Source organism: Nyctereutes procyonoides, unplaced genomic scaffold, assembly GCF_905146905.1.
Source record: "Nyctereutes procyonoides isolate TBG_1078 unplaced genomic scaffold, NYPRO_anot_genome, whole genome shotgun sequence".
NCBI classification, from domain to species: domain Eukaryota; kingdom Metazoa; phylum Chordata; class Mammalia; order Carnivora; family Canidae; genus Nyctereutes; species Nyctereutes procyonoides.
The window spans coordinates 32,898,777-32,924,887 of record NW_026575030.1 but is presented as its reverse complement, the minus strand read 5'-3'; the positions used below and the strand labels follow the sequence as shown (position 1 = coordinate 32,924,887).

Genomic DNA, 26,111 nt, shown 5'->3' with positions numbered 1-26,111 from the left:
AATAACATGGTCAGGGGAAGCCTTGTCTACAAGCGGACATTTGCACAGAAACCTGAGAAAGATGAGGGAACTAACCCAGTGCATCCTTAGGATCAGAGTGTTGCAGAGAGAGAACAGCTGAGGCAAAGGCCCCGAGGCAGGAGCCTGATGGCTGCATATGTCATTTGTACACAAAGAGTTAAATATTTTTTTTATTTATTTATGATAGTTACACACACAGAGAGAGAGAGAGGCAGAGACATAGGCAGAGGGAGAAGCAGGCTCCATGCACCGGGAGCCCGATGTGGGATTCGATCCCGGGTCTCCAGGATCGCGCCCTGGGCCAAAGGCAGGTGCCAAACCACTGCGCCACCCAGGGATCCCAAGAGTTAAATATTTTTAATAATTTTATTACACCCAAATGTGTACTTAGTGTCAGTGTCCTGATGGCATACATCCTCAAGTTATTTATTTTTTTCATCATCATTGCATTGCAAATATTTCCAAAATAATTAAACCCCAAAGGTTCTGGGCTCTTGCTCACCATCAGGGCAGCAGAATCTCAGTGCCTCAGGTGACTCATGAGTTGGGGAAGGAAAAAGAGCGGCATCAAACCTGTCTCTTCCATCTCTCCCCAAAGCAGGGGTATCTCCTTTATGACATCGAGAACAAGAAAGGCCCATTCCCAAAAGCTCTGTCAAATGTTTGGAGTTCCTTTGAGCTAAAATAAACATTGATTCTGTGATAATTTCTGAGACCTAATGTGAAGATCCCTAAGCATTGTTCTGGTTGGGATGTAAATAAGAACATCAGATTCTGTTTTACTAGGGGTCAACGGTTAGAAATGCTGAGAAGAAAAAAAAAAACTCTTTATAAAGAAAAAAAGCATGTCACTGGGGGAATGGAGAATGGGAGAGGGGAGACAGGAAATACTGGGAACAGACTTTGGTGGGTGACAGCATGTCCCAGAGGTCAAGGTTGGTCCTCCTCAGTGTGGAGGTTAAATAAAGCTGTTCCTTCCTCGGACGGCTTTGAGCTGTGTGCTAGCATGTACCTGCAAACAGACATCACATAAAAAAATAATGTCACCTGTAAAATAGCTTTGAATTTATTTCAAACAACTGAGAAGAATGACCACATGACAAAAATATTGACTCAAGTCATGACAAAACCTTTTCTACACAAGAGTTGATTTCTATCATCCTCAATTCTTCTCAGGCCTGGTCCGATTTCCAAATGTAACTGAAGCGCCATCAATCCCTTTTGCCAACATCCTTTCAGCTGAGTTTTCAAGGTCTCATTTATCTGAGGATTACCTCCTGCTCCAACTTAAAATCCGTCTGATTTTTCTCCCAAGAATAAACAAATGTTTATTGAATGTCAGGTGCATAACCAGAGGGAACCCTTAGTAGTGCGGTGAAGTCCTTGCTCTCCCAGCGCTCACAGACTGCAGCAGGGGAAGAAGGTGACACAAGAAAAAGCAAAAAAGAATATTGAGGCTTATAACATGTCACCTGCATTTGTTTAGGGCACACACATTTTTATTTGCTCTTAAAACATACCTCTGATGTAGGAGACTCGTGTCACAGTCTATAGGTAAGGAAATAGAGCCGGGGCAAGCCATTGGCCAGAAGCTACTCAAATGGAAAGTGACCCAGGCAGCATTAAAACAAATCATGCCCCCCCCATAAGCAAATTCTGCACCCCCCTCTTTTTCTGGGTTCTTAAAGCTGTTCAGCTTCCCTATGTTTCATAACAATCACTGGGTCGAATATTTACCTCCCTCTCTTTTCCTTCTTTTTGCTTTCCAATTGATACATGTTGTTGTGCAATCTTGGAAGAAAAACACGGAGTGGAGTTTTGAATTGTTTTATCACAGATGCCATGAACCTAGCATACACTGATCCAGGTGCATCCGACACAAGCAGAGATGACTGTGGGCCATGTGAACTCACCTCTTTGAATCACCTACAAAATAGATGGGATTCCCCAGAGAGGAATCCCTCTTCCCTGCTTCTGTGGCAAGCATCTAGCCACGAAGTTTCCAGGGCCCACTGGAGATGGGTTGAGCTGTGCGCACATAACCACTGGCGAGTGAGAAGTGACAAGCATAAAGCTTGCCCTGCATCCTGTCCCTATCACTGACGAGAGAAATATTTCAATACAGCAGGTCCAGATCAGGAGACATGCTCCCCTCACTTGGTAAAAGGTCAGGGGTCAGGCGGTGGGAACAGAGAATACAGGACATAGAAGGTAATAGCATACTTAGCAGTCTTTCCATTTTTGTCCATTTGTTGAACAAAGTAGCTCATAATGCTTTGTGGGACTGCACTGTATCACCCCACTCATCAAGCTGGCTAATATCAATAGTGCTTCTTGGCCGATCTGGGCGCAAATGTAGATTTGTGTGCAAATCCGTGTCAGTGAAATCTGGTGTGCAAGGGGACTTAATTCCTTTCACTGTGGAGAGGCTTTGTAGATTGGGGAGCAGTGACGTGTTTAAATCTGTTTTACTTTGGGGGCACCTGGGTGGCTCAGTGGTTGAGCGTCTGCCTTTGTCTCAGGGCGTGATCCCAGAGTCCCTCATCAGGCTCCCTGTGGGAAGCCTGCTTGTGTCTCTGCCTCTCTCTTTGTGTCTGTCACGAATAAATAAATAAAATATTTAAATCTGTTTTACTTTGGAGCAATGGAACACAGTGAAAATGCCTACATAAGCTTCCTATGGAGAATTGCACTGGAATATGTCCTTATGCTATATAATTATAGTGATTACTCAAGACACTTACTATCAGTTTGCATTTTTTTTTAATGTAAAGAAACAATCAGATAACAAGACGGGGGAAAAATTGATGTGTTCTCTCAGGATCTCTTAGTTTTTATTGAACATAGGACATCCCTTTTCCTCTTGAGCCCTGACTGTCCGTTTCTAGGTCCATGATACAGTATGGCGCCTGGAAAGATCACCATGTGGCCTTCAGGGAAATGCAGGGTAACCTTGGGCATGTCACTTATTTTTGATTAGTTTTGATTTCTTCTTTAAAATAGGGTTCATACTACCTTCCTAACCATGTTATTGTGATGCTTAAATGAGAGACATAAAGAGCCTGATTCATTCCCTCTCAAAGATAGGTTGAGAGAGGAAGGCTACTATATTTAAGTACATGTTAGAAAGAAGTATATACACACACAACCAAGAAATTGTAACATCAAATATGATGACGTCTCTAAAAATACGTATCAGGGCAATAAAAATCCGGGGTAAAATCTATCTCTTAAAAGAAAAAGACAACAGGACTGAATCAGAAAATATCGGCTAAAACTGAATTGTGTGTTATTTTCAAAAGATGGCAGAGTAAAAGGTGATTTAATAAAGCTGAAAGTAAAATCAATATCATTCCAGACAATATAAACAATAAACAATATATAAAAACAATAAGCAATATAAACAAAAAGAAAGCTGGGATCAGAACCTTAGCGCCAGACAACACGGGAGTCAACATTAGGGCAACAACATTGGGTGAGGAGTAGAAGGTGATCTGTAAGGATAAATAGGACGATCCACATGAAGGTCTGTGACTTTTATATACCAAAGCACATAACATCAATACTCGTAAATCAAAATGTATAAGAAATAGAAGGAGAAATGGACAGTGCTTAACTAAGATATTTTAATTCCTCTCCATTGGTTCCTGACGGAGGTGGTGAGGACAGTAACTACAGCTAGGAAGGATATCATACCACACAAGTAATGGGTTTGGCCTTATACATACATACATACATACATTACCCTTTTCCTTCAAATAACCTTGGAGCATTCACAAATTCGATCACGTCAAACTCCTTAGTAAATAAAAACATTAAAAAGCAGTATAGGTGGGCACCTGGGTGGCTTAGTGGTTGAGCATCTGCCTGCAGCTCAGGGCGTGATCCTGGGATCCTGGGATCAAATCCCACATCGGGCTCCCTGCAGGGAGCCTGCATCTCCCTCTGCCTGTGTCTCTGCCTCTCTCTGTGTGTCTCTTATGAATAAATAAATAAATACTTTTTTTTAAAAAAAAGCTGTATAAGCAGCAAATAATGTCTTATCAAATTAGGATAGAATTAGAAAATTTGAGTGGGTGAGCAAAAATGCCACTCCCTGGAAATGTGTAAACTCTCTCTATATATAATTCCTGGGTCAAAGTGAAAATTAAGGCTAAAATCATGACAAAACAAACATAATGTATGTGTATGTCATACAGTGCTGTAAAAAGGTCAGCTCTGTGTGTGTGTGTGCGTGCGCGTGTGCCCACACATGCTTTCACATGGGCAGATGCAGTGTGGGGAGCCTCTTCTTGTTCCATCCTGTCTGAGCAGACGTAGGAGTGACTCAGTAACTACCTTTAGGAATAGCGAGGTTGAATATGAGGGGAATACTGATTCATTTCTTCTTTATCTAAATAATCTGAATAGTGCTTTAAATAAACTATGTCATTGTTGTTTACCGAAGGAGGAAACTGTGCACTCATTACAAGGGGGTGTTTTCGAGCTCATTTACAAGGGGGACCTGACACTTGGAGATAATCTAATATGTCCCATGTCACCCCGCTCACTCAAACTGGGGCCTAATAGCCACTCCCTGAGCACTGGGCCACCCACTTCCCTCTCTATTATGTTTACATCATTCTGGTTTGTTGGGGGCAGGGGGGCCAGGTCTACCCCACCGAAGGCCATAAGGCATAAAGAATAAAATGCCCTAAGAACGGCAAGTCAAGGGAATGAGTTTTGAGAGAGGAATCAGTCTGAAATATGTCCTTCAGTTGAAACGTTTTTCTGACTTCTGTTTGTTTTTCAGACTTCCCTATCAACCTTTGGCATAGCACTGAAATTCCATAACTATTCAATAACCAAGAAGAATGTGAAAGGCTGTGACCATGGATGGTGGGAAATTAATGAGCACATGTAAGTGGATTTCAGATGTAAGGAATCTGATGAAAGACCTGACCCAGAGGGGCTCAAAGTCTTGGATTCCTTGTCCCCAAAGAGTTCGCACTTTACTATTTATGGATAGGGACAGCAAAGGATACCGAGGTGAAAGAACTTTCTCAAAGGCACTCAGATCATAGGTGATTAAGCCAGGATTCAAATCCATGACTTACGGCTCCCAAATCCTTGCTGCACCGCTGCTCTTTGCTGCTGGGCTATGGGTGTGCACACTCCACGTTTTACAAAAATAGCTTGGCAGATAAAGTCTTTCAAACCATGGAGCTCTGGAGGAGATCGTAAATGAGGTCATGGTGACAGGAAAGTTAGAAACCATTGGCCAATTCTGTGCTGGAGGAGAGGCTGGATAGGCCTGCCTGTATCCTGAGGCTGAGACGTGGGTTGGGGCTGATCAAAGAAATCTAGATGACTGAGCTTCCTGAACTGACCTAGGAGCTCCTGACTCTCACCCTTAATTTGTCCTTTAGCTGTTGGTATTGTTTATTTGCTTCTCAAATTGTGATAGATGTTGTATTGAAAAAGATAGAATGTCCTGTCTTTGCAGCAGAATAGCTTCTAAGTTTACTTTGAGGTAAGATTTTTTTGTGTGTGTGAAGTTAGCCTAAGGGATTTGCCTGCTAATTCTTTGCACATTGTTAATCCAATGAATGAGACCTTCCTTTTCGAAATGATTTTCCTGCACAACCTTCTTTCATTTCCTGGAGACTCTTAGGTTACGTGCTAAAATAGCTTGTTGGTCTGTCTTCACCGGAATAGATCCTATCTGATTTCAGAGCATTCTTGGTTCCATTATTAAGATGTGGCTTATACTCCTTTTGGGAATATATTTGAATCAGGTTCTATTATGTAGGAGGGAGAATGCCTGGGCTCAAATTCCAGCTCTGCTAATTAGTAGCTATGTTAACTAGGACAAATTATTTAACCTCTTTGATTTTTCAGTCTGTAAATGAGTTAATAATTCCTACTTAATAAGGTGGGGTTTTTTTTGGCAAGCATTCAATGAGATAATGCATACGACATACCAAAAAATATTAGCCATTATTATAATTAATAAGATTGTTTTGGGTAGAGTTGTTGGATCATCATTTTGTATACCTGGAACTAAGGTAACATCGTGCGTCAACTAAAAAAAAAAAAAAAAAAAAAAAAAAAAAAAAAGAAGAAGAAGAAGAAGAAAAGAAAGAAAGAAAGAAAAGAAATACTAAAAAAAAATGATTGCTTTGGAAATGACATTAGATGGATAAATACTGCAGAATGTGATCCCCCTCCAAGTTTTAAGAATACTGCATTCTGATATTTAATTAGATTGAGGTCTAGAAAACAAATCTTTCTAATTCTTTTATAAAGTTGTAGGCATAAGATAGAGCTATGCTTTCAAAATGTGATACCATTTTTTTTTTGTCCTAAGTAACAACCCCACCACCCACAAAGTGTTGCTGCCCAACTATGAGCAAGATCTTCTCCCAAGCCATCAATACCAGGAAAGCTCTCTGTCCTAAATACTTTCTCTGAAGGGCCAGCTCTTCACTTTATCTTGCGGGCTGGCTGAAATCCTATCAGATTCCTTTGATGCTAGTTGCACCGGTAGGACTTAAACACCAGGCCTTCCCGTTATCAGTTCTCTTCATCTAAAAAGGAAAGGCTCTAATTGAACTAATTTCTGACACCTTGCTGAAATGTTGCCTAAAGGCGCTGGGTTTGTAATGGGGAAGTAGGAGAAGGTAATGCTGACACCAGGAAGCCTAGTGCTCCTGAGTTCAGAGAACTCCAGGATGGGGTGTGCATGCTCAGAGTAGCTAGGATGCAGCAAGTGAGCCCTGGAGGCATGGATGTCCTTCCTGTGATATTTTGCAGAGCAAAGTTCCTGATGGGAAAGCTATTAGTACGCTAGAAAGTACTAGTGTTTTAGTACCAGGCAGACTTGTATCCTAATCCTGCTTCTACTTTCTTGCTATTTTGAACCTTAATGCTTTACTTCACCCGTTTAACTTCTGTTTTCTTTCATGTGTCTGTACCTGTAAGCCAATTCTTGCTGGTTTCTCCAATTTCTCACTTTTTTTAAAAAAAACAAAAACGTTTGTTCCTTTGGCTACCACTATGCCCCCATTCTATACTGTTCCCCTCTAAACTTCAGCCTAAGCATGGACTCAAAGATCCCTTTTTCCTTACTCCATACCTAACCAGTATGATGTTATTACTATAACTAAGATGTGATTCATCTTTGTTAGAAAGCTCTAGTAAATTTTGATGGAGAACACAAATAAAACCACTATGAGACCCAAATGACAATGATCATGTTTTCGGCACACAGGATTTGGATGCCAAGATGACCAATTGGAGTAGACCCTGGCCCCAAAAGGTTAATGTGGACTTCAGGTGCCTCTTAGAGCCTGGGTCCCACTTGGCCAGGGGGCCACCTACCTCTAGCAGCTTTCTCTTCCTCTGTTCCTAGAGCTGGTCTGTCAGCCCATCAGGGCCCAAGCTTTAGCCAGCTGTAAAAGAATCCTCTCGAAATATATGTGAACACTTTCCTTCTTTGGACCTTAAGATCACCACTTCTGTGGTTGTCCCACCAAAAGCCAGTGTCTGATCCATGGAACTTTCGTGGTTCCCAAGTGCCTTTAGGGGCCAGGAGTGATTGGCATTCACAGATTCCAGTGGAGGATGTCCCTCCTGGCCCCCGTGTGTTTGCTATTTCCCTTTGAGACCTTTCAGGTTTCACCCTGTGAAGAGCTTTGCCTACACATGGCAGAGACCTAACTTATCATGGGCCCCCAGCAGAGTAGAATTTCATGTTCTACTAATCACCCTGCTTGAATAAGAATTACTAACAAGAGGGGCATTTTCTCTTAGGTACAAGAAGTAAGAAAAATCAAGGGGAGGAAATATTGCAGACAGACTTTACTGCTTTGAAATTTAACAAGGACAAGCCTCAAAGTGCACGTTGGTTTTCAATTTAGTTTGAAAAAATATTGTCGTGTTTTACTTTAAGTACTGCTGGGCCTCTTTGCATGCTTTCAGCCTGAGCTCATGGATTCTACTCTGCTCCGTGGAGAGGTTTGTGGGCAAAAGCAGACAATTCTTGTTGTTAATGGTTATTGACGCAGAAGAAAGAGAGGAGCCCTATTTCTTCTGATTACAAGTATTGGTGAGGAAAACAGTAGGTGACAGTCAGTAGTATCGCTGTTGTATTTAGCAGAGTGGAAAATCAAGGGGACAGAAGTTACTCCATCACAGTCACTTAACAGACTGGATAACTACCATTAGCTCTGTATACGCATCTCCGCTTATGAAGCCCAGAGTACAAAACCATCAATGTGTTCATGGTCACTGGGAATGCAGTTGACAGGGCCTCATGCCACACCTCTTCCCTGACTCTTATCTCCTCAGGTACTGTGGTTCCTACATGGATCACCAGACGATCTTCCGAGTGCCTAGCCCACTCGTTCACGTTCAGCTGCAGTGCAGTTCAAGGCTTTCCGACAAGCCACTTTTGGTGGAATATGGCAGTTACAACATCAGTCAACGTAAGCCTGGGATGAACTCTTTAGAAAATCTTCACAAATGGTTAAACAGAGCCTAATACTTTGTAGCTCTAAACCTTGAGAAATTAAGGAGTAAAAAGGGATTTATTTATTTATTTATTAATACTTATTAGTATTAATATGTAAATATACTATAAATATATGTCATATAAACAAAATATATAATAAATGAAACCAGAAAATTATGTATTTGTGACTCCTACAGTTTAAATTATAGGAGAAATAATATAATTATTTATTACAATTGAAAATGGTTTTTTGCATTATTCCTACAATATGGGACAAACCCATTTGTTGAACTATTGTTCCCGCTACTCATAAATTTTTGTATATATGATGTTCATACCAACATTTGGTGGATCAGAAGGCAACTGTTATGACTTACTTAGGCCCGTAATGCATCGGGAGAGCTGGTGGGTCAAGGAGAGTTCAAACATCAGCCCCAAGATGTCACACTTTACATGAAGAACCACAGGAACGGTGGCCAGGAAATGGCCTGTGGTGAAGGCAGTGTTTGAGGGAAGTCTTCAGAACTGGAGAGAGTAGATATTGACTCAGGAAATTCTCAACCCGTTTTAAAAGGGGAAAAGTAAGAAAGTAAGGGTGAACCACAAAGGGGTCCATGAGGTTAAGACTTGAGAGAAGGCTCATGTAGAACCTTTCTTCTTTGGCAATATACCTGCTTCTGGATCTGGAATATTACACTTCTGAATATCAGAATATTACAATTCCCAGCAAGAACTACAGGTAAATAGTGAGCCATCTTATTTTCAACTGTTTTTTCAAAGCATGAGTATTTTCTAGAAACTCACCGTCCCCATCATGTGCCAGTGAAATAGTTGTTGACCTGACCGCATGTTTCCCCCCATTCTTATGCACAAGGGGAGTGTCCTGATCTATTCCTGATACTCTAACAAAATATCACAGCCTGGGTAGCTTATAAAGAACAGAAATTTGTTTCTCACAGTTCTGGAGGCTGGAAGTCTGAGATCAGGATGGTCCGGTGAGGGCTCTGCTTGGGTCACAGACTTCCTATATCCTCACATGGTGGAAGAGGGTGAGGGACCTCCTCGGGGCCTCTTTTTATAAAGGCATTAATCTTATTCATGAGGCTTCTGCCTTCAACACTTAATTCCCTCCCACAGGCCCTACTTCCTAATATCATCACATTGGGTGCTAGGATTTCAACAAATTAGTTTGTGGGGACACAAACATTCAGACCATAGCAGCAGAGAAGGATTTATTATTTCTAATATATTTAGTAATAAGCCCAGGATTTATGATTCAAGATCAGTCAGGGAATGGATCTTTGATGAGTAGCCCGGGTGAGGTGAACTGGGAGGTAGAAGGCAGGAGTCCTGAGTTTTGAGGCCAGCCGCTAATCTCTCTAGGTCCAAGTGTCTAAGAGAGCAGTGGCTACTAATGTATTTGGGGACAGAGATAATTGATAATGTAATTAAAAGCACGGACTCCTCAGAACAGTGCGTCTGATCATATAGGATTCAGAGATACCAGAAGGCTATTTGTAATTCCCTGGGGAGTCTTAAAGATTGCACACTAAGAGTGCTGGACTCTCTAAACCATATTCCAGCTTAAGCTATCTCCGAGTCAAAGACAAAGCCGGGTTGCTGAGGGAAACATGTAAGTAGTAGAAAGTTTGTACACGTGACTTGGATGCAATGTCCACTTTCTTTGTTCTCCTAAATCACCTATTTGTCTTTCATTGACGGCCCATAGCTGGATTTGATGGAGAAATCGTATAATTACTATTGCAACATTGCCAATTCCTTAACTACCTAATACTCATAGCCCTTTGTTCATGTGGCCTAATGACTTTTAGAGACTCACAAAGACTTCCTGTGTTTTATTGTCTCTAGCCTGTCCTGTTGGATCTTTTAGATGCTCGTCTGGTTTGTGTGTCCCTCAGGCCCAGCGATGTGATGGAGTAAATGACTGCTTTGATGAAAGTGATGAACTTTTCTGTGGTGGGTATTCAAGTTGTACTATGGCTTTGTTAGGAATAAGTGAACTTTCAGGGCCATTTTTGCTGTTGGCATATATCCTGGGTCTTAGCAGCTGGTGTCTATTGAGGCATAACAAGCTACCCCAAAACTCTGAGACTGACAACAATCATTTATTCTGGACCATGCATCCATGGGATGTTTGAGATATGACTGACGTAGGCTGGCCTCAGCTGGGTGGCTCTGCTTTAAGCAGTGGGTCCTTCTAAGCTTGGTTCTTCCCAGGTTGGGGTCAGGTGTAGTCCTCATGGCTGTTTTCCTCATTGAACTAGTGGTAGAGCAAAGGAGGGGTGAGCAAAAACACATGGTTCTTCTTGAGTTCTGGGGGTGGAACTGGCACACCATCACATCATATTCTATCAGTCAAAGTGAGCCCTTTAGCTGAGGCCATAGTCAAGGGGCAGGCAAGTTTATCCTGCACACTTTGGGGCCATGGCAAGGGTAGAGGTGTATAATACTACCCCAGGGAGTGAGGATCTGTGGCTAGTAATTCAATGAACCACAGTCTTAAACCAACAATCCTATTTTAAAGCACAGATCTTTTATCTAGAGAGGAGCTCAGAGTCTGCAGAAAAGCAAACACTTTCAGCACATTCATTTATAGAGCACAGGTGTTGTGAATGAGAGAATTCTTATTATTACCGTTATTACCTGTATAATTTGCAACAATGTCATACCTGCAATGATTAAGGGCTAGGGTATTGGATATTCCTATTTTGGACAGAGATTCTCTCTCTTGGTTTTTCATTACTATGTGTACATCATTCCTGAATCTATCTCCAGTTTCAGGGAGTAATATGGGGAGGATAGTTCACCAGACCATATGACACCATTGGCAACACTTTCTCCTAAAGACCCAGAGTTTAATTCAAATATAATTGCAATGGTGAAGCTATTTAGTTTCTTTCATATTCTTGGAGAAATATTACATACAGTTAATATAACTATGAAAAATTATATTATGAAAAATAACCTATGGCTCTACACCTTTGGATTTTTTTTTGACAAAACAAAATAAAACTCTCTTAACTTATGGTTCATTGACCTTTTCAATCTATCGGGTTTTCTGTTGCTTAAGCAAATAAATACTGCCTATTATATAGTGAGTGAGGCTGCTGGTGTTTTTTTACATTATTATCATTCCTTGCTATGATGCTTCAAACAGAAGGGATTATTCTTGCTTTATAAGGACTGTTTTTGGCAATCATTTTTGTCATTGTGCCATTTTAGAAAGAGTTCTCTAGGAGTCAGCTAGGTCCACCCAGCTCAGTGAGCTAGTTCAGGGCAGCAGCGTCCTCCCCTGCGCCCCCTGCCCCCTAACAAAAGATGCCACTGAAAAAAAAAAAAAAACCAAGAGCAGATAACAAAAATGATCACTTTTCACAACACCAGAAATGTCTAAGGAATCACACCTCCCAGAGGTGCTTACTATAATATAACTGCACCTGTCACTTGTCCAAAGGCAATTCCTGAAAATATTCCAAAGAAGAAAAATTGTGATAATTCACAGTGGTGTTTCTTAATTCAGGAAACGGGTCCCTCAGGACAAAATCATTTTAAAGAGAGGGTTCCTTCCACACAGACTACAAGCCTGTTGTCCTTTAAGACTCATAACTGTAAATCTAGTCAGGAAAACTTAATATTTTAAAATTCTTTTTATTTTTTAAATTTTATTTATTCATTTGACAGTGAGAGAGAGAGACAGAGAGCGAGCAAAAGCAGGGGGACAGTAGGCAGAGGGAAAGGGAGGAGCAGGCTTTCCCTGCAGCAGATAGCCCGATGTGGGGCTCGATCCCAGGACCCCGGGATCATGACCCGAGCCAAAGGCAGACAGACGCCCAACCGACTGAGCCACCCAGGTGCCCCAAGTCAAGAAAACTTTGGACTCAGGGGCTTGAGGTACAGAGATGAGTAAGACAAAAATCGATGTAAGGACACTCCCACTTTTGTTTAGGAGGGCAGACAAGTTCAATTTCATTTATTTATTCATTTATTCATTTAATTTTTTAAAAAGATTTTATTTATTTATTCATGAGACACACACACACACACAGAGAGAGAGAGAGAGAGAGAGAGAGAGAGAGACAGGCAGAGGGAGAAGCAGGCCCCATGCAGGGACCCCAGCGCGGGACTCGATCTGGTGACCCCAGGGTCAGGCCTTGGGCTGCAGGCAGCACTAAACCGCTGAGCCACCCGGGCTGCCCATTTAATTTTTTAAGAGAGAGGGGGTGCAGAGGGAGAGAGCATCTCAGGCAGGCTCGCCCCAAGACAAGCAAGCCTCGGAGCCAGAATCCCGGGTTCGAGCTGACTGAGTCACCCAGGTGGTGCAGGCAAGCTCAGTCTCGATAGCGGCCTATGATTTGGATTTTTCCCTAAAGCAACACAGCACAACACAAAACACAACACAGCAACCACCTGACGCTGCCCTGAGCTGCAGGTAAGCGAAGGCGCAGCGCCGTGGAGGGCACGCTGCTCAGTCCGCTCTCGTTCCAGCGTCGCTCCCGCCCGCCTGCAACGCCAGCTCCTTCAGGCGGCTCGGCCCCCTGCTCTGCGACGGCTTCAGGGACTGCGACGACGGCCGGGATGAGCACAACTGCACCCAGAGTGAGGGACGGCCCCTGCCCGCTGCTCCTCCTCCTGGACACCCTTCTAAGTCAGAGCCCAAGTACCTGGGGGGGGGGGGGCGGGGGGAGTCAGGGCAACGGACGTGCCTCAGTTTCCCCAAGACTTACCCAGTTGTAGCACGGAAGATCCCTGTTCCCTGGAACCCGCTGGGCCGCAGGCAAAATGGGAACAGTTGGTCACTATTGGAGTTGAATGTGTGTGTTGAGTGTGTGTGTGTGTGTGTGTGTCCTTGTGACTACTGGAAGGTTTTCATCACTTAGTTGCTTTTAATGTTGCTGGAGAGTAAAGGACGCTGAGGATGTGATGCCAGGGACTGTGATGGAACACGTTCTGTTGTAGCCCCCGCAGAAACACACACCATTCGAGTTGTGAACAAATGGGCTGTGGCTCGCAGAGTCTGCCCATTTTCCCCATAATGGCATAAAAAGACTGAGTAGGGTGTTGATTTTTACTGAAAATTTTCTTGGAGAACAAGACAAAATAATGGATAGCAAAGGGGCCATGGCCTAGAGCAACTAATAGGGCCAACTGCCTTGCATCTCACCTCTAGTGGAAGAAAGGAGGGGTCATCGGATTGATCTCAACAGGTGCCTCCCTGCCTGCCTCCCAAGGGCTCTGCTGAGGTGAGGGGACTGGTCACCCGGGGCTTCTTCCGTCACCCTCTGCTGTGTTTCCCAGAGCAGCAAATGCTGATGCAGTGGCTAAACTATCCTTGGAGGACAGAGTGAGTGCCACTCAGTCAAGTCTGTTTCTGGGCAGGAAAAACTCTTCCCTCTTTTATTCATTTTTAGGCATTCCATGTAGCAACAGAACTTTTAAGTGTGGCAATGACATTTGCTTTAGGAAGCAAAATGCACAGTGTGATGGGACTGTGGATTGCCCAGACGGAAGCGACGAAGAAGGCTGCAGTGAGTAGAAATACGTTCCTTCCGACTCCCTATGCATCCTCCTCCGTTTCCAGTTGTTCCTTTGCATTCCCTTCCAGGGGTAAATCTCCCTGGCAAAAGTTGGGGTCCAGGGAAGAATAGTAAATCTTGGTGAACTGCATCTGACACGGTTTCTCAGAATTAAAAACTCTGGAGTGGATTTTGTCTGCTTTCTTGACAACTAGCATTAAAGCATCAGATGTCTATAATGAGAACTTTCACTTTCTGATAACTCTAATCAAGGGAGAAGCTCCTAAGTGAGAAGTCCATGAGAAAGGAGACGTCCTGGAACAGTGGATGACGGTTGTTTAGGCCTTAAATTATAATCGGTACCAAGTGCTGCTTCTCTCTTTGGCTGTGACTTGAGAACTGTAATCTGCCGCATGTTATTACGTGGTCTCTAACTGGCCAGCTGGCAACATGTTATGCATCCTTATCCATACAATTTACCCTGGAAAATAATTGTTCTGATAACTACTTTTTCTTAATAGGTTTTCATTTGAAATTTAAACATTTCTCTTCCAAATGCTTTCTCTCAAATCAGCACACCTCCAAAGACAAGCTCAGTTCTGTTGCCTTTGGACCTAATCTGTAATAATCTGAGCCCCACCACCACTGCTCATATCAGGGCAGCTACTGCTAACAAGTCCCGTCTTCCTTGAGTAAATGTACTTTATCGTATGGAGACTCTGTGTCTGAGCCTGTTCTCAGGAGGGAGGAAGTGGTTTCCTGGTGCCTTTTCTCCAGATAAGCAAGAGGTTTCCAGTTGCTTTCCTGGTGCATCAGTTCTCAATGCAGCTCTAAACCTGACTTAATTTCCAGTTTTTCTTCCAAGTCGGCTTTTAAAGCATGTGACCCTTCCTTTCCTAAAGGTTGCAGCAGGAGTTCCTCCACCCTTCACCGCATCATTGGGGGTACTGACACCCGGGAAGGGGGTTGGCCGTGGCAAGTCAGCCTCCACTTTGTCGGATCAGCCTACTGCGCAGCCTCAGTAATCTCCAGGGAGTGGCTTCTTTCTGCAGCCCATTGTTTCCATGGAAACAGGTAGGGCATCTCAGTTCTTACTCTAAGATCACACTCTGGGATCACAGACCATACATCTGCCCTCGGGTTGTGGAAGGAAACTGCCTGCTGGGGACATTTGATCAATTCAAATGGTGTGTGTGTGTGTGTGTGTGTGTGTGTGTGTAGAATGGGCACTGGAATTCTATTTAAAGTGGACGGGTAATGACTCTGCACCCAGTTTCCAAAGTGGCGGTTGGAGGGAGGGTTCCCACACCACTAAGAAATTCTCTGACACCAGTTGAGTGTCTTACAATTTAACTCAATTCTGACCCTGTCTGCCTGCAGATAGCATCAGATTAAACAGGTGAAGGGCTCATACCTACGAGACAGTCCCTCCTCCCCGACTTCCGACGCCAGTTATAAGTCCAGGTTATCACCATACGTCTGGCTTAACAGCTATCAGTTGGAGATTCCAACCATCCCTTCCTTGGGTTCAATTAATATGCTAGAGCAGTTCAGAGGACTCAGAAAAACATTTTACTTTCTAGATCCCTGTTAATTGGAAAAGGGTATAACTCAGGAACAACCAGTTGGAAGAGAGGCATGGGGCAAGGTTTGGGGAAAGGGTAAGGAGCTGTCATGCCCGCTCCAGGTGTGCCACTCTCCCTGAGCTACTCTCCCTGAATCTCCACCTGTTAAATAGCCTTGAAGCTCTCTGAAACCTGTCCTCTCGGGTGCTTATGGACGCCTCATTACACAGGCATGATTGATTAAATCATTGGCCTTGGCGATGGATTCAATCTCCAGCCTGTCTCTCCTCTTTAGGGGTCAGCAAGTGTCCGGGACTGAAAGGTCAAACCCTCCAGTCACATAGTTGGTTCTCCTGGCAACCAGCTCCCAACCTTAGGTGGGGTCTGACAGTCGCTCCTTAACACAGCAAGACAACAAAAGACAGCTTTGTGGCTCTATTCACTTGGGAAACTCCAAGGGTGTTTAGGAGCTCTGCCAGAAACAAGATAAATACCAAATACATATTTATTATAAATCACAATATCACAGAGGGGAATCAAGCAAGGGTCCATTATTAGGGTTGGCATTGGAAGGGCTCTGTCTGCCTTTACCAATGGGATTATTGTGGGGAAGATCCTCTTCCAGCTAAGGGCGAAAGGGAAGCTTAGAACAAATCACTTCACTTCAAAGGTAACCTTATTTAGAATCTACTAGATCTTAGGTACAAAAGTATATCATTCATTTCTCATTCTGAATTTTTAAAAGTATAGTATGTCAGTCAATTTATACAATTTAAGTATTCGCTTCTTTTGGAAATTATAGAATTCACGTTCATGACTAAAATGGCTATGCTTCTGTTTGATCATTAGTCTTCTATGCTATGACACTGCTCCGAGTACTACGTTAACCTAAATACTCTCCCGGGTCCCCAGCGCCACCCATGAGATGTTAGCTAAGCAGATTTGGGGCTATCCTCTTTGGACTCTGTCCCTACATTTCTTGCAAAGCTTTTGCAAGGTCTTCACCCCTCTAGAACAAGGCTGCTGTGCAGGTGGAGATGGCTGCCTCACATGGAGACTACAAGACCCTCAGTGACTGACTGTGCAAGGCCACAGAGGTCAGAAGTAGAGTTCTGGAAGGGGTGACAAAGAAAGAGTGGGGCCCCTGTGAATGGTCATGCTTGAGCAGTGATAGCAGTGATCTTTCAGGCTTATGGTAGATGACAAGAAGGAATTTCATTAAATTCCTGTTTATTGAACTTTCATTTCTAAACTATCTTGGAATTCATATCATTGGAATTTGGCAAAAGGATCCCCAGACCACTGTCCCCATCAAATGCCTATCTCAGCATGAATAGGAGAATGTAACAAATTAATTCCAGTCACGTTCTTGACCTGTATGTGGTTCATGAGATGGCAAGGGCAACAGAATTTCTAGCAGTTCCTTAGGGTGGGTGAGGGCACCACCCCTACTACACCTTCCTTCATCTCTGGTTTTACTAGGAGACAAAGGAGGCTCAGAAAAGTTGTGCTTTTGCCACGTCCATGGACAGAGCCAGGGGCTACGATAGGAACCGGAAGGCAGGCCTCCTTCCCTCAGCCCTCATCTGCCTGCAGAGGGCTTGTGTCCAAACCTCGGATGGTTCTGCAGGCCACTGACTTCATGTTTCCTTCCTTTTCTACCAGGCTGTCAGACCCCACGCCATGGACCGCGCACCTTGGGATGTATGTGCAGGGGAATGCCAAGTTCGTCTCCCCGGTGAAAAGAATTGTGGTCCATGAGTACTATAACAGTCAGACCTTTGACTATGATATTGCCCTGCTACAGCTCAGTACGGCCTGGCCTGAGACCCTGAAACAGCTCATTCAGCCCATATGCATCCCTCCTGCTGGCCAGAAAGTGCGCAGTGGGGAGAAGTGCTGGGTAACTGGCTGGGGGCGCAGGCATGAAGCAGGTGTGTGTAGAGTGAATGGTCATGCCCTCCCCTTCCGGATAGTACAGCCTGGGTTGATGTAGTGCTTTGGGGCTCATAGAGAAGTTTTGCATATGGTCTCACTCAAGCCTCCTGATAATTCTAGGAAGTAGAATGGAGGAAAATGTTATTAAATCCTATTTTATGATGTTTTTCCCTCAGAAGAAGCAAGACCCACCTCAATAAGGGGCGGGCGGGGAGGGGGTGTCTACAGGCAAAGCAAGATTGAATAGATACTATGGGCCCTTTTCAAACCTGAGGGGGTTGCTAGGTTTTCTGCTATCGAAGAGCAATTCCTCACTACTTTTAGGTTCCCTTTCATCCAAAGAAATGATTCCTTTTCTTAAAGAAGAGGAAGACATCCATGACCAACCCCTCTCCCCACCCAAAACACACAGTCTATTATGTCAAATCACAGGCAACTGTCTGGAGGATTATGTGAGTATGCCCTTCACAAAGGCAACTCTTCAGGTAGATGAGAGTTGGGATGGAAAACCAGCCGGCTCTTAGCTCCCCGGACTGCCCATTCAGGCGTGAAGGTTACACCAGCCTCAATCTGTCCACCCAGAGGGGTCACCTCTTTACAATCCCTTCACCAGAGCAGGCGCCTCTGCCATTATGCACAAAGGTCAGAGCGGTAGGGAAAATTCCCTACATCTGCTCTGTCAAGGTGTTTCATGGTCTAGGATTCATGGCCGATTCCCAGTGTGCAGTAAGGGGAAGAAGCCACAGCTCTGTGAGCGCCTCCCCAGAGGCTCCTGCTGACGCTTTCCATTCACCTCCCATGCATCTCAGATTCCCATGCAGCCCTTTCCAAGGGTTTAGGACAGACGCATTTTCCACAAATCTTGAATCGTACCCTTGGCTTCGTCTCTAAAGATTTATTGTGGGCAGTCACTCCCGGCCTCACTGCCTGCATGTGCCCTCATATGGCCTGCTGGGGTCTCAGAGCCCTAATGAGGGAGGGGAGGGCTCACAGCTCCAACACCTGTAACCTATCAGGACAGTGCTTGGGGCTCTAATTACAATATCCTATCTCACAGGAGGGAAGAGTCTGTTCAACCAGCTTCTCATGAGACATTTTCTTTATAAGCATGACTGTGTGTTTATTTTTCTGAATCACTGTAGCTAGACAGGATAAGAAGGAAGGGAAATCACTATAACAAAACATATTTTTATAGTTCCCAGGACTCTCCATATGTCGGTTTTGCTGCTCCATTTAAGGAGTAGGCCTCTCCACCAGTAAGTATTGGTAACTGTTGGAACTCACAGTCCTATGGAAAGCAGGAAGTACATAGTTAAGGAGGATGGCTCAGTGGCTCAGATGATTGAGTCAGAAGTTGGGTCTGAATCCTGCTCTATTACCTGCAAGGTAATCCCTCTAACCTCCTCCTCAGCCTCTATTTATTCACCAGCAAAATGACGATTATAAGAGAATTTACATAAAAAATTGTTATGAGGATAAAAGGAGATAATGTGAGTAGATGGTCTAATAACACCCTGAATAAGTGTAATCATCACCATGATTTCTACTTCCAATGTGTTTTCCAGACAATAAAGGCTCCCCTGTTTTGCAGCAAGCAGAGGTAGAGCTCATTGATCAAACCCTCTGCGTTTCCACCTATGGGATCATCACTTCACGGATGCTCTGTGCAGGGGTCATGTCAGGGAAGAGAGATGCTTGCAGGGTAAGTCTTCATACCTTTCCTCTACCAGGCTCTTATACTTTCCATAAATACTTTCACATTTAATTTGCACAACACTGGGAAATAACCAGGACAAATATTTCCCTTAATTCAGATATTAATTATAATCTAATTGTCTAAGATCAGGGAAAGGTGATTAAATAATTAGGTCTATAAAACTCCGTTTTCTAGTTCCCATGTATTTTCCTCCAGCATTTAGAAAATGAGGTTGGGGTTGATCTTTCTGCCATGATTTATTTTCTGATAACCCAAAACTGAAAAGCAGTTCTCTCCCTCTACTCCACGCGCCCCCGCCTCCCCCCGACACACACAGTGTTTTAGGGTGGCTACCAAACCATTTCCCTTCTGAAATACCAGGGTTTTATTCACTTGCTCCTTTGATGCATAGGCTGGGGGAAGGGAAAGAGGAGTGGGAGAAGTGATGGAGGACACTCATTTTATGCCTCTGATAAGGCCTCCAGACAGCGGTAAAGTTGGAGTTCATCTTCCTGGGGACGTTTCTAGGTCTCAGATTCCAATCTATGCAGATAGCTATATGATTGCCAAAAAGTGAACAGATGATTTAGAGGATGGAGAGGGCTGTGGTAGCTGTTCCCACATCTCTCCACAATCTTAGCCACCATGCCACAAAGACTCATTTTAATATAATAATGGATTTTATCTTCTGAGCTCCTATTCTCTGGCAAGCACAGTGCTAGATCCTTTACATAAATGCAGTCAAGTTTTTCTTTCATGCCCATTTTACAGAAGAGGAAACAGGGACACAGAGGGTAAGCAAATTACCCAAAGTCACACAGCTAGTAAGTAAATGCTTGAGCTGGAATGTGAACCCCCATCTCTCTAATGCTAAAGCTCCTACGTTTTGGCTGCTTCCTGAGACTAGTCAGTTTTACAGTCCTCTTCCACGCAGTCACCAGAGTTTACAGGTCAAGTTAGACTTAGTAGAGCTGGTGTGGCAATAATTAAAATAAAGAGCCCAGTTTCTCTACTAGTCAGAATTTACCTAATCAGGGTTCGAATTGGGGAGTGGGATTCAGGGGCAGATTCAGAATGGTTTTTTTTTATCTTTGCCTCTAGCTAAGTTGCAGCTTTTCCTGTCCTCCCGACTAGAAACATAAAGCCCAGATGTTATCATTTAAAGGATGACACTATGGGAATTATGTTTAAACTTTGAGTTAGTTTTGCCTTTGCTTTGTGGAGTTGAGTTATCAGAAGGGATTCTCAAATGAGGGTGATTTGTCCACGATGGCTATGGCCCAGTGAGCCATAGGGATTACCCGGGGCTAACCAAGTGGGGCCTCTTCTGGAACCAGCCACTCAGTTTGCACGGCCCAGAGGCAGAGGTCAACTTTCCAAGATGACTATGCCTCATAAGGTTGTTGTCAGGGCTAAAAGACCCAAAACAGTGTTTGGCAGACATCTCATGCTAAATAAATGTTATCCATTATTACTATTACTACTACTACTATGGCCACTTCCGCTACTATTGAAGTTCGTTCTTTGTTTGGGGTTTGTGAGAGTTGTTTCCCCTACAGGAATATTCTAAAGATATTCTCAGCCTGAGGATTACATTTCTTGTGATAAATGCAGCTTTTTGATTTTAGGAAGAATAGTTCTAAAATGACATTAGAAACTCACATTATTTCCTGACTCTTCTCTCTTCTCCAAACTGCATTGTAATTAGCCAAGCGAAAACTTTCCAGAATGGGAGTTTTGATACAGTCCATTAGACTCATTAATGACAAAATTGGTGCTCACGGGAGAAAGGCACTTCATACTTGCATTCTCTTCCTGTGTAGGGAGATTCGGGTGGACCTTTATCTTGTCGAAGAACCAGTGATGGGCAATGGATTTTGACTGGCATCGTTAGCTGGGGACATGGATGTGGAAGACCAAACTTTCCTGGTGTTTACACAAGAGTGTCAAACTTTGTTCCCTGGATTCATAAATATGTCCCTTCTCTTTTGTAAAAGTTCAAGTTGGAGTTTTGACTATGATTTATGTGACAGATTCTTTAAAAAAGAATTCAGTAATTATCCTTAAAATGAGACCCAATTTTTTTCGTCTGTAAATTTCAGCTTGCATACATTTAGTATTTATCGAACGACAAAGAGTTTTACATGTATTTTATTCCATGAAAAATTGCCTCAAGGGTAGAGCTGTATTCATCTTTAAGCATCAAAAGGTCATTGATTCAGAAATGGAGGAAACCTAAAGTAAAGTCATGAATCAAGACTCTAAAATAAGGTAAGAAATAGATGAGCTGCTCAGAAATCCATTCTTTAACTTATGTTTCTATTCAAGATATGGATATTTATGAAGACTAAGGAAAAACAGATTTATTGATATAAAAATTTCTATTAAAAATTCCTGATTTCAGTGTTCTAATAAAATAAATGCACAAAAATGCCTCCTTTATAAATGTAAATAAACCCAAGCTCAGTTATTGACAAAGGGAGTTCCTGAACTGTTGGTTTCCATTCCAATTTTGTCTAACCACATCATAACAGGCTTTCTTCAGCCACGGCACAGGGTAATATCGTGTACAGAAAAACCAATCAACTAACCAACAAAATTGATGGTAATCTTCACTAAAATCATGGAATGAAACATCATGGCAGTTCGGTTGAAAGCACTTACATGGGATTTAAGGAATTGTGAATGCTGGTCAGCAGTCAAATGATAAAGGAATTTTTAGATGATTGTTTTGAAAGTCACAATCTTCAGAAATATTATCATTTGGCTTCTGATTTTTTTTTTAAATAAAACTCCAATGGCCTAGACTTACTTCTGTTATCAGGGCATTATAATACCCAACGTAGTTGTAAACCTGTAGTACATGCTCAATACATCACAGTTATTGATTTATTTGATCTTGATTTAGAGGATTTCAACTTGATCTCAGAATAAGCTTTCCATTAACAGAGGCCAGACTTCACAATACCTCTCTCTGATGAGGTAAAAACAGCAGGAAGAAAAATGATATTATTTGTTTTCCCTGGGACAAAGTCAAAGGAGTAATAACAATACTATTTTTATTTTTAAAGATTTTATTTATTTATTTATTTATTTATTTATTTATTTATTTATGAGAGACCTAGAGAGAGAGGCAGAGACATAGGCAGAGGGAGAAGCAGAGAGCCTGATGCGGGACTGGATCCCCAGACAGGGGATCACACCTTGAGCTGAAGGCAGATGCTCAACCACTGAGCCACCTAGGCCTCCCAACAATGCTCCTTTTAAGTAGGGTCCAAAAAAAAAAAAAATAAGTAGGGTCCACAATAATGAAAATAGTTTTCATGGGGCCTCAGAAGAGGCCTTAATGTAAGGATTACATTACATCCTTAATTACATCCTTAATGTAAGGAGAGAGAGAGAGCAAAAGGGGTCATTCCCAGGATCCAATAGAAAAACTGAAATATGGATTTAATAGCCCTGAACTAGTGAATGATTTCCAGTTCACAGGACATATTTTGATTTGCCAAAAGACTGGTTCTCTCAGATAAAAGACACAACATTTTAATGATACCTTTCTGAACAGGTCCCTAAGGATTCAGTAAACCTGCTGTAGCATAGTATAATTCAGGGTGTCAAGTGCACCACCTGAGTCACAATGGGACTTAGCTACTAAATCCACTGTGGAGAAGAACAAATTAGGCGGATGGTTCTTAAAACCTGGGTTTATTTTGCCCGGGATTGCCATGACCTAGGTACAAGGTGAATTGTACTTTTTATTCATGGTCGGTTCTAAGGAGATTTATGATTTAAAAATATCACCAACATCTTGCATAAGTTTGTGATCGCAGTTAGGAGATGAAGGAGGCCTGGAATGATCTATTAGATTCATCACAGGGAATTTTTTTCAAACCACATGTAAGGGCTACCATTTTATGCACTTGCTTGCACAAATGTGAGTGTACCGTGTTCCTCAGGTGTGCAGGGGTGGGGAAAAGCTTCAGAAGCACAAACCTGACTTACTTGGCTATTTTATGCCAAGATGCCAGGGAGACGTGGAACTATATACTTTATTCTTACAAAAGTGTGAATAGAGGCAAATCCAAAGACTGTTTAGTTGGCAGAATGGAATGGCCTCCATAAACCAAGATAGGAACATTTTCATGTGTCAGACTCCTGGGGACTCTTGCTCTCCTTCACAGTGTCTTCAAATCGGCAAAATGTAACATCACAAACCAACCATTTCTCAATTTTTTCCTGTTTGATTAGTCTGAGAGGCTGACCCAACTGCCTACGTGTACAGTAGTTGTGCTTGTCACCTGACAAACATATGGATACACTCTGGCTGTGTTTTCAAGAGGCACAGACCTGTTTGAAGGTAATCAGATGCTTTGGTACTTTGGTGATGTCACTTAGATGATGTTACTTTATTTTTTGGTTTATACAATAATCATTTGGGAAATTATTTGCTCTCAAAGGAGAGAGGGAGAAAGAAGAGCAAGTACTATGACAAGTAAAGCAAAATTGAAAATCTATACTGGTCGGTGAGTCTTGGCAACAAGTAGGTTTTAATTTTTTAACGTTACTTACATTTTACTCCTTAAAATAATAATTTGAGACTATATTAAAAAATTATTTGTGCAAGAACAGTATACGTTAAAAAACATGTTTGAATGACTTTAGGAAAGAACAATATCTTTTAAAAAGCTACCTCTATGAAGAAATGGCAAAAGCAAATCTTTTTTTTTGGGGGGGGGGAACAAAAACAAATCTATGTAGAATTTGGTTTCTCACCCAAAAATCTTTCAAGAAGTGGTTCATCTAAATTTGGGGTTAACCTCAAAGGAGAAACATTTCTTTCTAACTGAATCCTTCATTTACAGTCAGACTGACTGGTAGCATGAAAAAGTCCTCAAGAAGAGATTGGGACACTTATCTACATTCAAGTATCAGCTCTCTGGAGATTAAGAAATTTGCAGTTATCAGAAATCAGGGACAAGTTGCAAGTAAGCATTTAAGTAGTCCGGGTAATATAGGGAGGTGTCAGCAAGTGTGAGTGATCAAGAAAATGTGACAGGATCGGAACACAAATCAATATCACAAAAAAAATCTATTAAATCAAAGACTATTGCTGGCTGCTAAGGGTTGGAGGTGGGTGGGTATTAGTTAGGGAATATTTACTGAGACCCTGATATTTGTCCGGCACAGAAATAAATGCTTTACTCTAATTACTTCATTTAATTGTCATTACTAGGTAGAAATGATTTTATAGTGATGAAGAAGCTTGGGGCACGTGGGTGGCTCAGTCAGCTAAGCATCCAACTCAGTTTTAGCTCAGGTGGGGAGATCAAGCCCCACACTGAGAATTAAGATTCTCTCTCTCCATCTCTTTATGTCCACCCCCCTGCTCGTGGGCCTGCTCTAAAAAAAAGAAGCTCATAGATATTAAATTTGTGCCCAGGAGCACAAAGTAGTGAGAGTCCTAAATCTATTTGTCTTTAAAACCTATATTACCATAAAGACACCAACTGTCTGCAAGGGTTATGTTTATGGAATTCTAGAAATGCATACTAATCTAGATTAGGGATTACATAAACCCTGCTTTGCACTACTCAGAAAGCATTAGGAGATCTGGTGCAGAGTGTTTGTGATGCTAAACAGTAGCTTTTTGATCCTCTGGAGGATGAAGGAGAGTTTAAGCATTGATTCCTGGGGAAACCAGTTTGGGGAAAGAGCTACAATTCATCTGACACAGGGAGGGAATGTCCCACTGAGACTAAGCTCCTGCAGTCAAACCAGAGAACCTGTGAGAAAGGTTATTTGGGCCCTGGGTAAGGATGGGGGTCAGGGTTTGAGGGGTCTTTGTGACTCTAGTTGGGGTTTCAGGCCTGGGCCTAGCAAACCATCGTTGCTGGGAATACCATCCTATCATTCTAACTCACCAACATTTATATAGGGCGACATAGGGCTAAGCACCGGGAATTTATAGATACTTCAAGGAGCTTAAACAGTAGTAAAAAATTACTGCTCATACTTCACGTTAGCCACTCTGGCTGCTTGACTGATTCTCAGACAGACAAATCGAACAGGCTCCAGTTTACAGTCCTTATCCTGAACTTCCCTCTTCTTTCCGCACAGCACAGCTACAGTCCTTATCACCTTTAACTCTTGGTTCGAATTTCACATGGATGAGGAATAATTGGCATATAACATGGTATTAGTTTCATGTGTACAACATAATGATTCGATATTTGTGTAAATGATCACCAAATAAGTCTAGTTAATGTCCATCCCCACCCACAGGTTTTTTTTTTTTCTCCTGATGAGAACTTTTTAAGATCTACTCTCTTAGCACCTTTCAAATATGTAACTCATATTTTATTTTTATCTTTTTAAAATTTTTTATTGGTGTTCAATTTACCTGTAACACATATTTTAAACTGTAGTCGCCGTGCTGAGCATTGCATCCCCATGTCCTATTTATTCCACTTCTTGATGGGGCCTGAAGTGATTGCCCTATTTATAATTGTACCTCCTCTTAACCCTAACCTTCACTACTAGACACTCCAGCCTCCCTTACTCTGCTTTATTTTTTTTTCCCAATGCATAAGGCATTTCAAACATTCTAGAAAGAAGACTGCTTAAGTTTGTTTCCCCTCACTAAATATAAGCCTCACGTTGGCAGTGATTTTATTTTTTTATCTATCTCTTCAGACCTATATCAAGCACCCAGAAGAATGTTTGACACATGGCAGGCACTCAGTACTACTTGTTGAATTAAATTGGACTAAATCTGATGCATTTGGCATAAGTACAATGTGTACTGGTCGCAGAGAAGAGTGTAGATCACTCCTGGTGGAGGAGGCAAGTCAGGGAAGGGTTAG

At 42.5% G+C, this 26,111-nt stretch overlaps 1 protein-coding gene across 2 annotated transcripts in view; it reads left to right on the top strand.

The window, feature by feature from the left end:
• Nucleotides 1–21,242, top strand: part of TMPRSS7 (transmembrane serine protease 7) — a 37,073-nt gene extending 15,831 nt beyond the window's left edge. For both annotated transcript variants that reach the window (XM_055316361.1, XM_055316362.1), the window contains 9 exons: nucleotides 4,814–4,920; nucleotides 8,353–8,489; nucleotides 10,385–10,492; nucleotides 13,022–13,132; nucleotides 13,945–14,061; nucleotides 14,952–15,123; nucleotides 17,280–17,548; nucleotides 19,118–19,254; nucleotides 21,072–21,242. In XM_055316361.1, the coding sequence (XP_055172336.1) occupies nucleotides 4,814–4,920; nucleotides 8,353–8,489; nucleotides 10,385–10,492; nucleotides 13,022–13,132; nucleotides 13,945–14,061; nucleotides 14,952–15,123; nucleotides 17,280–17,548; nucleotides 19,118–19,254; nucleotides 21,072–21,242 (1,329 nt within the window). The remainder of the gene's footprint in view (nucleotides 1–4,813; nucleotides 4,921–8,352; nucleotides 8,490–10,384; nucleotides 10,493–13,021; nucleotides 13,133–13,944; nucleotides 14,062–14,951; nucleotides 15,124–17,279; nucleotides 17,549–19,117; nucleotides 19,255–21,071) is intronic.
• The last annotated feature ends 4,869 nt before the right edge of the window (nucleotides 21,243–26,111 follow it).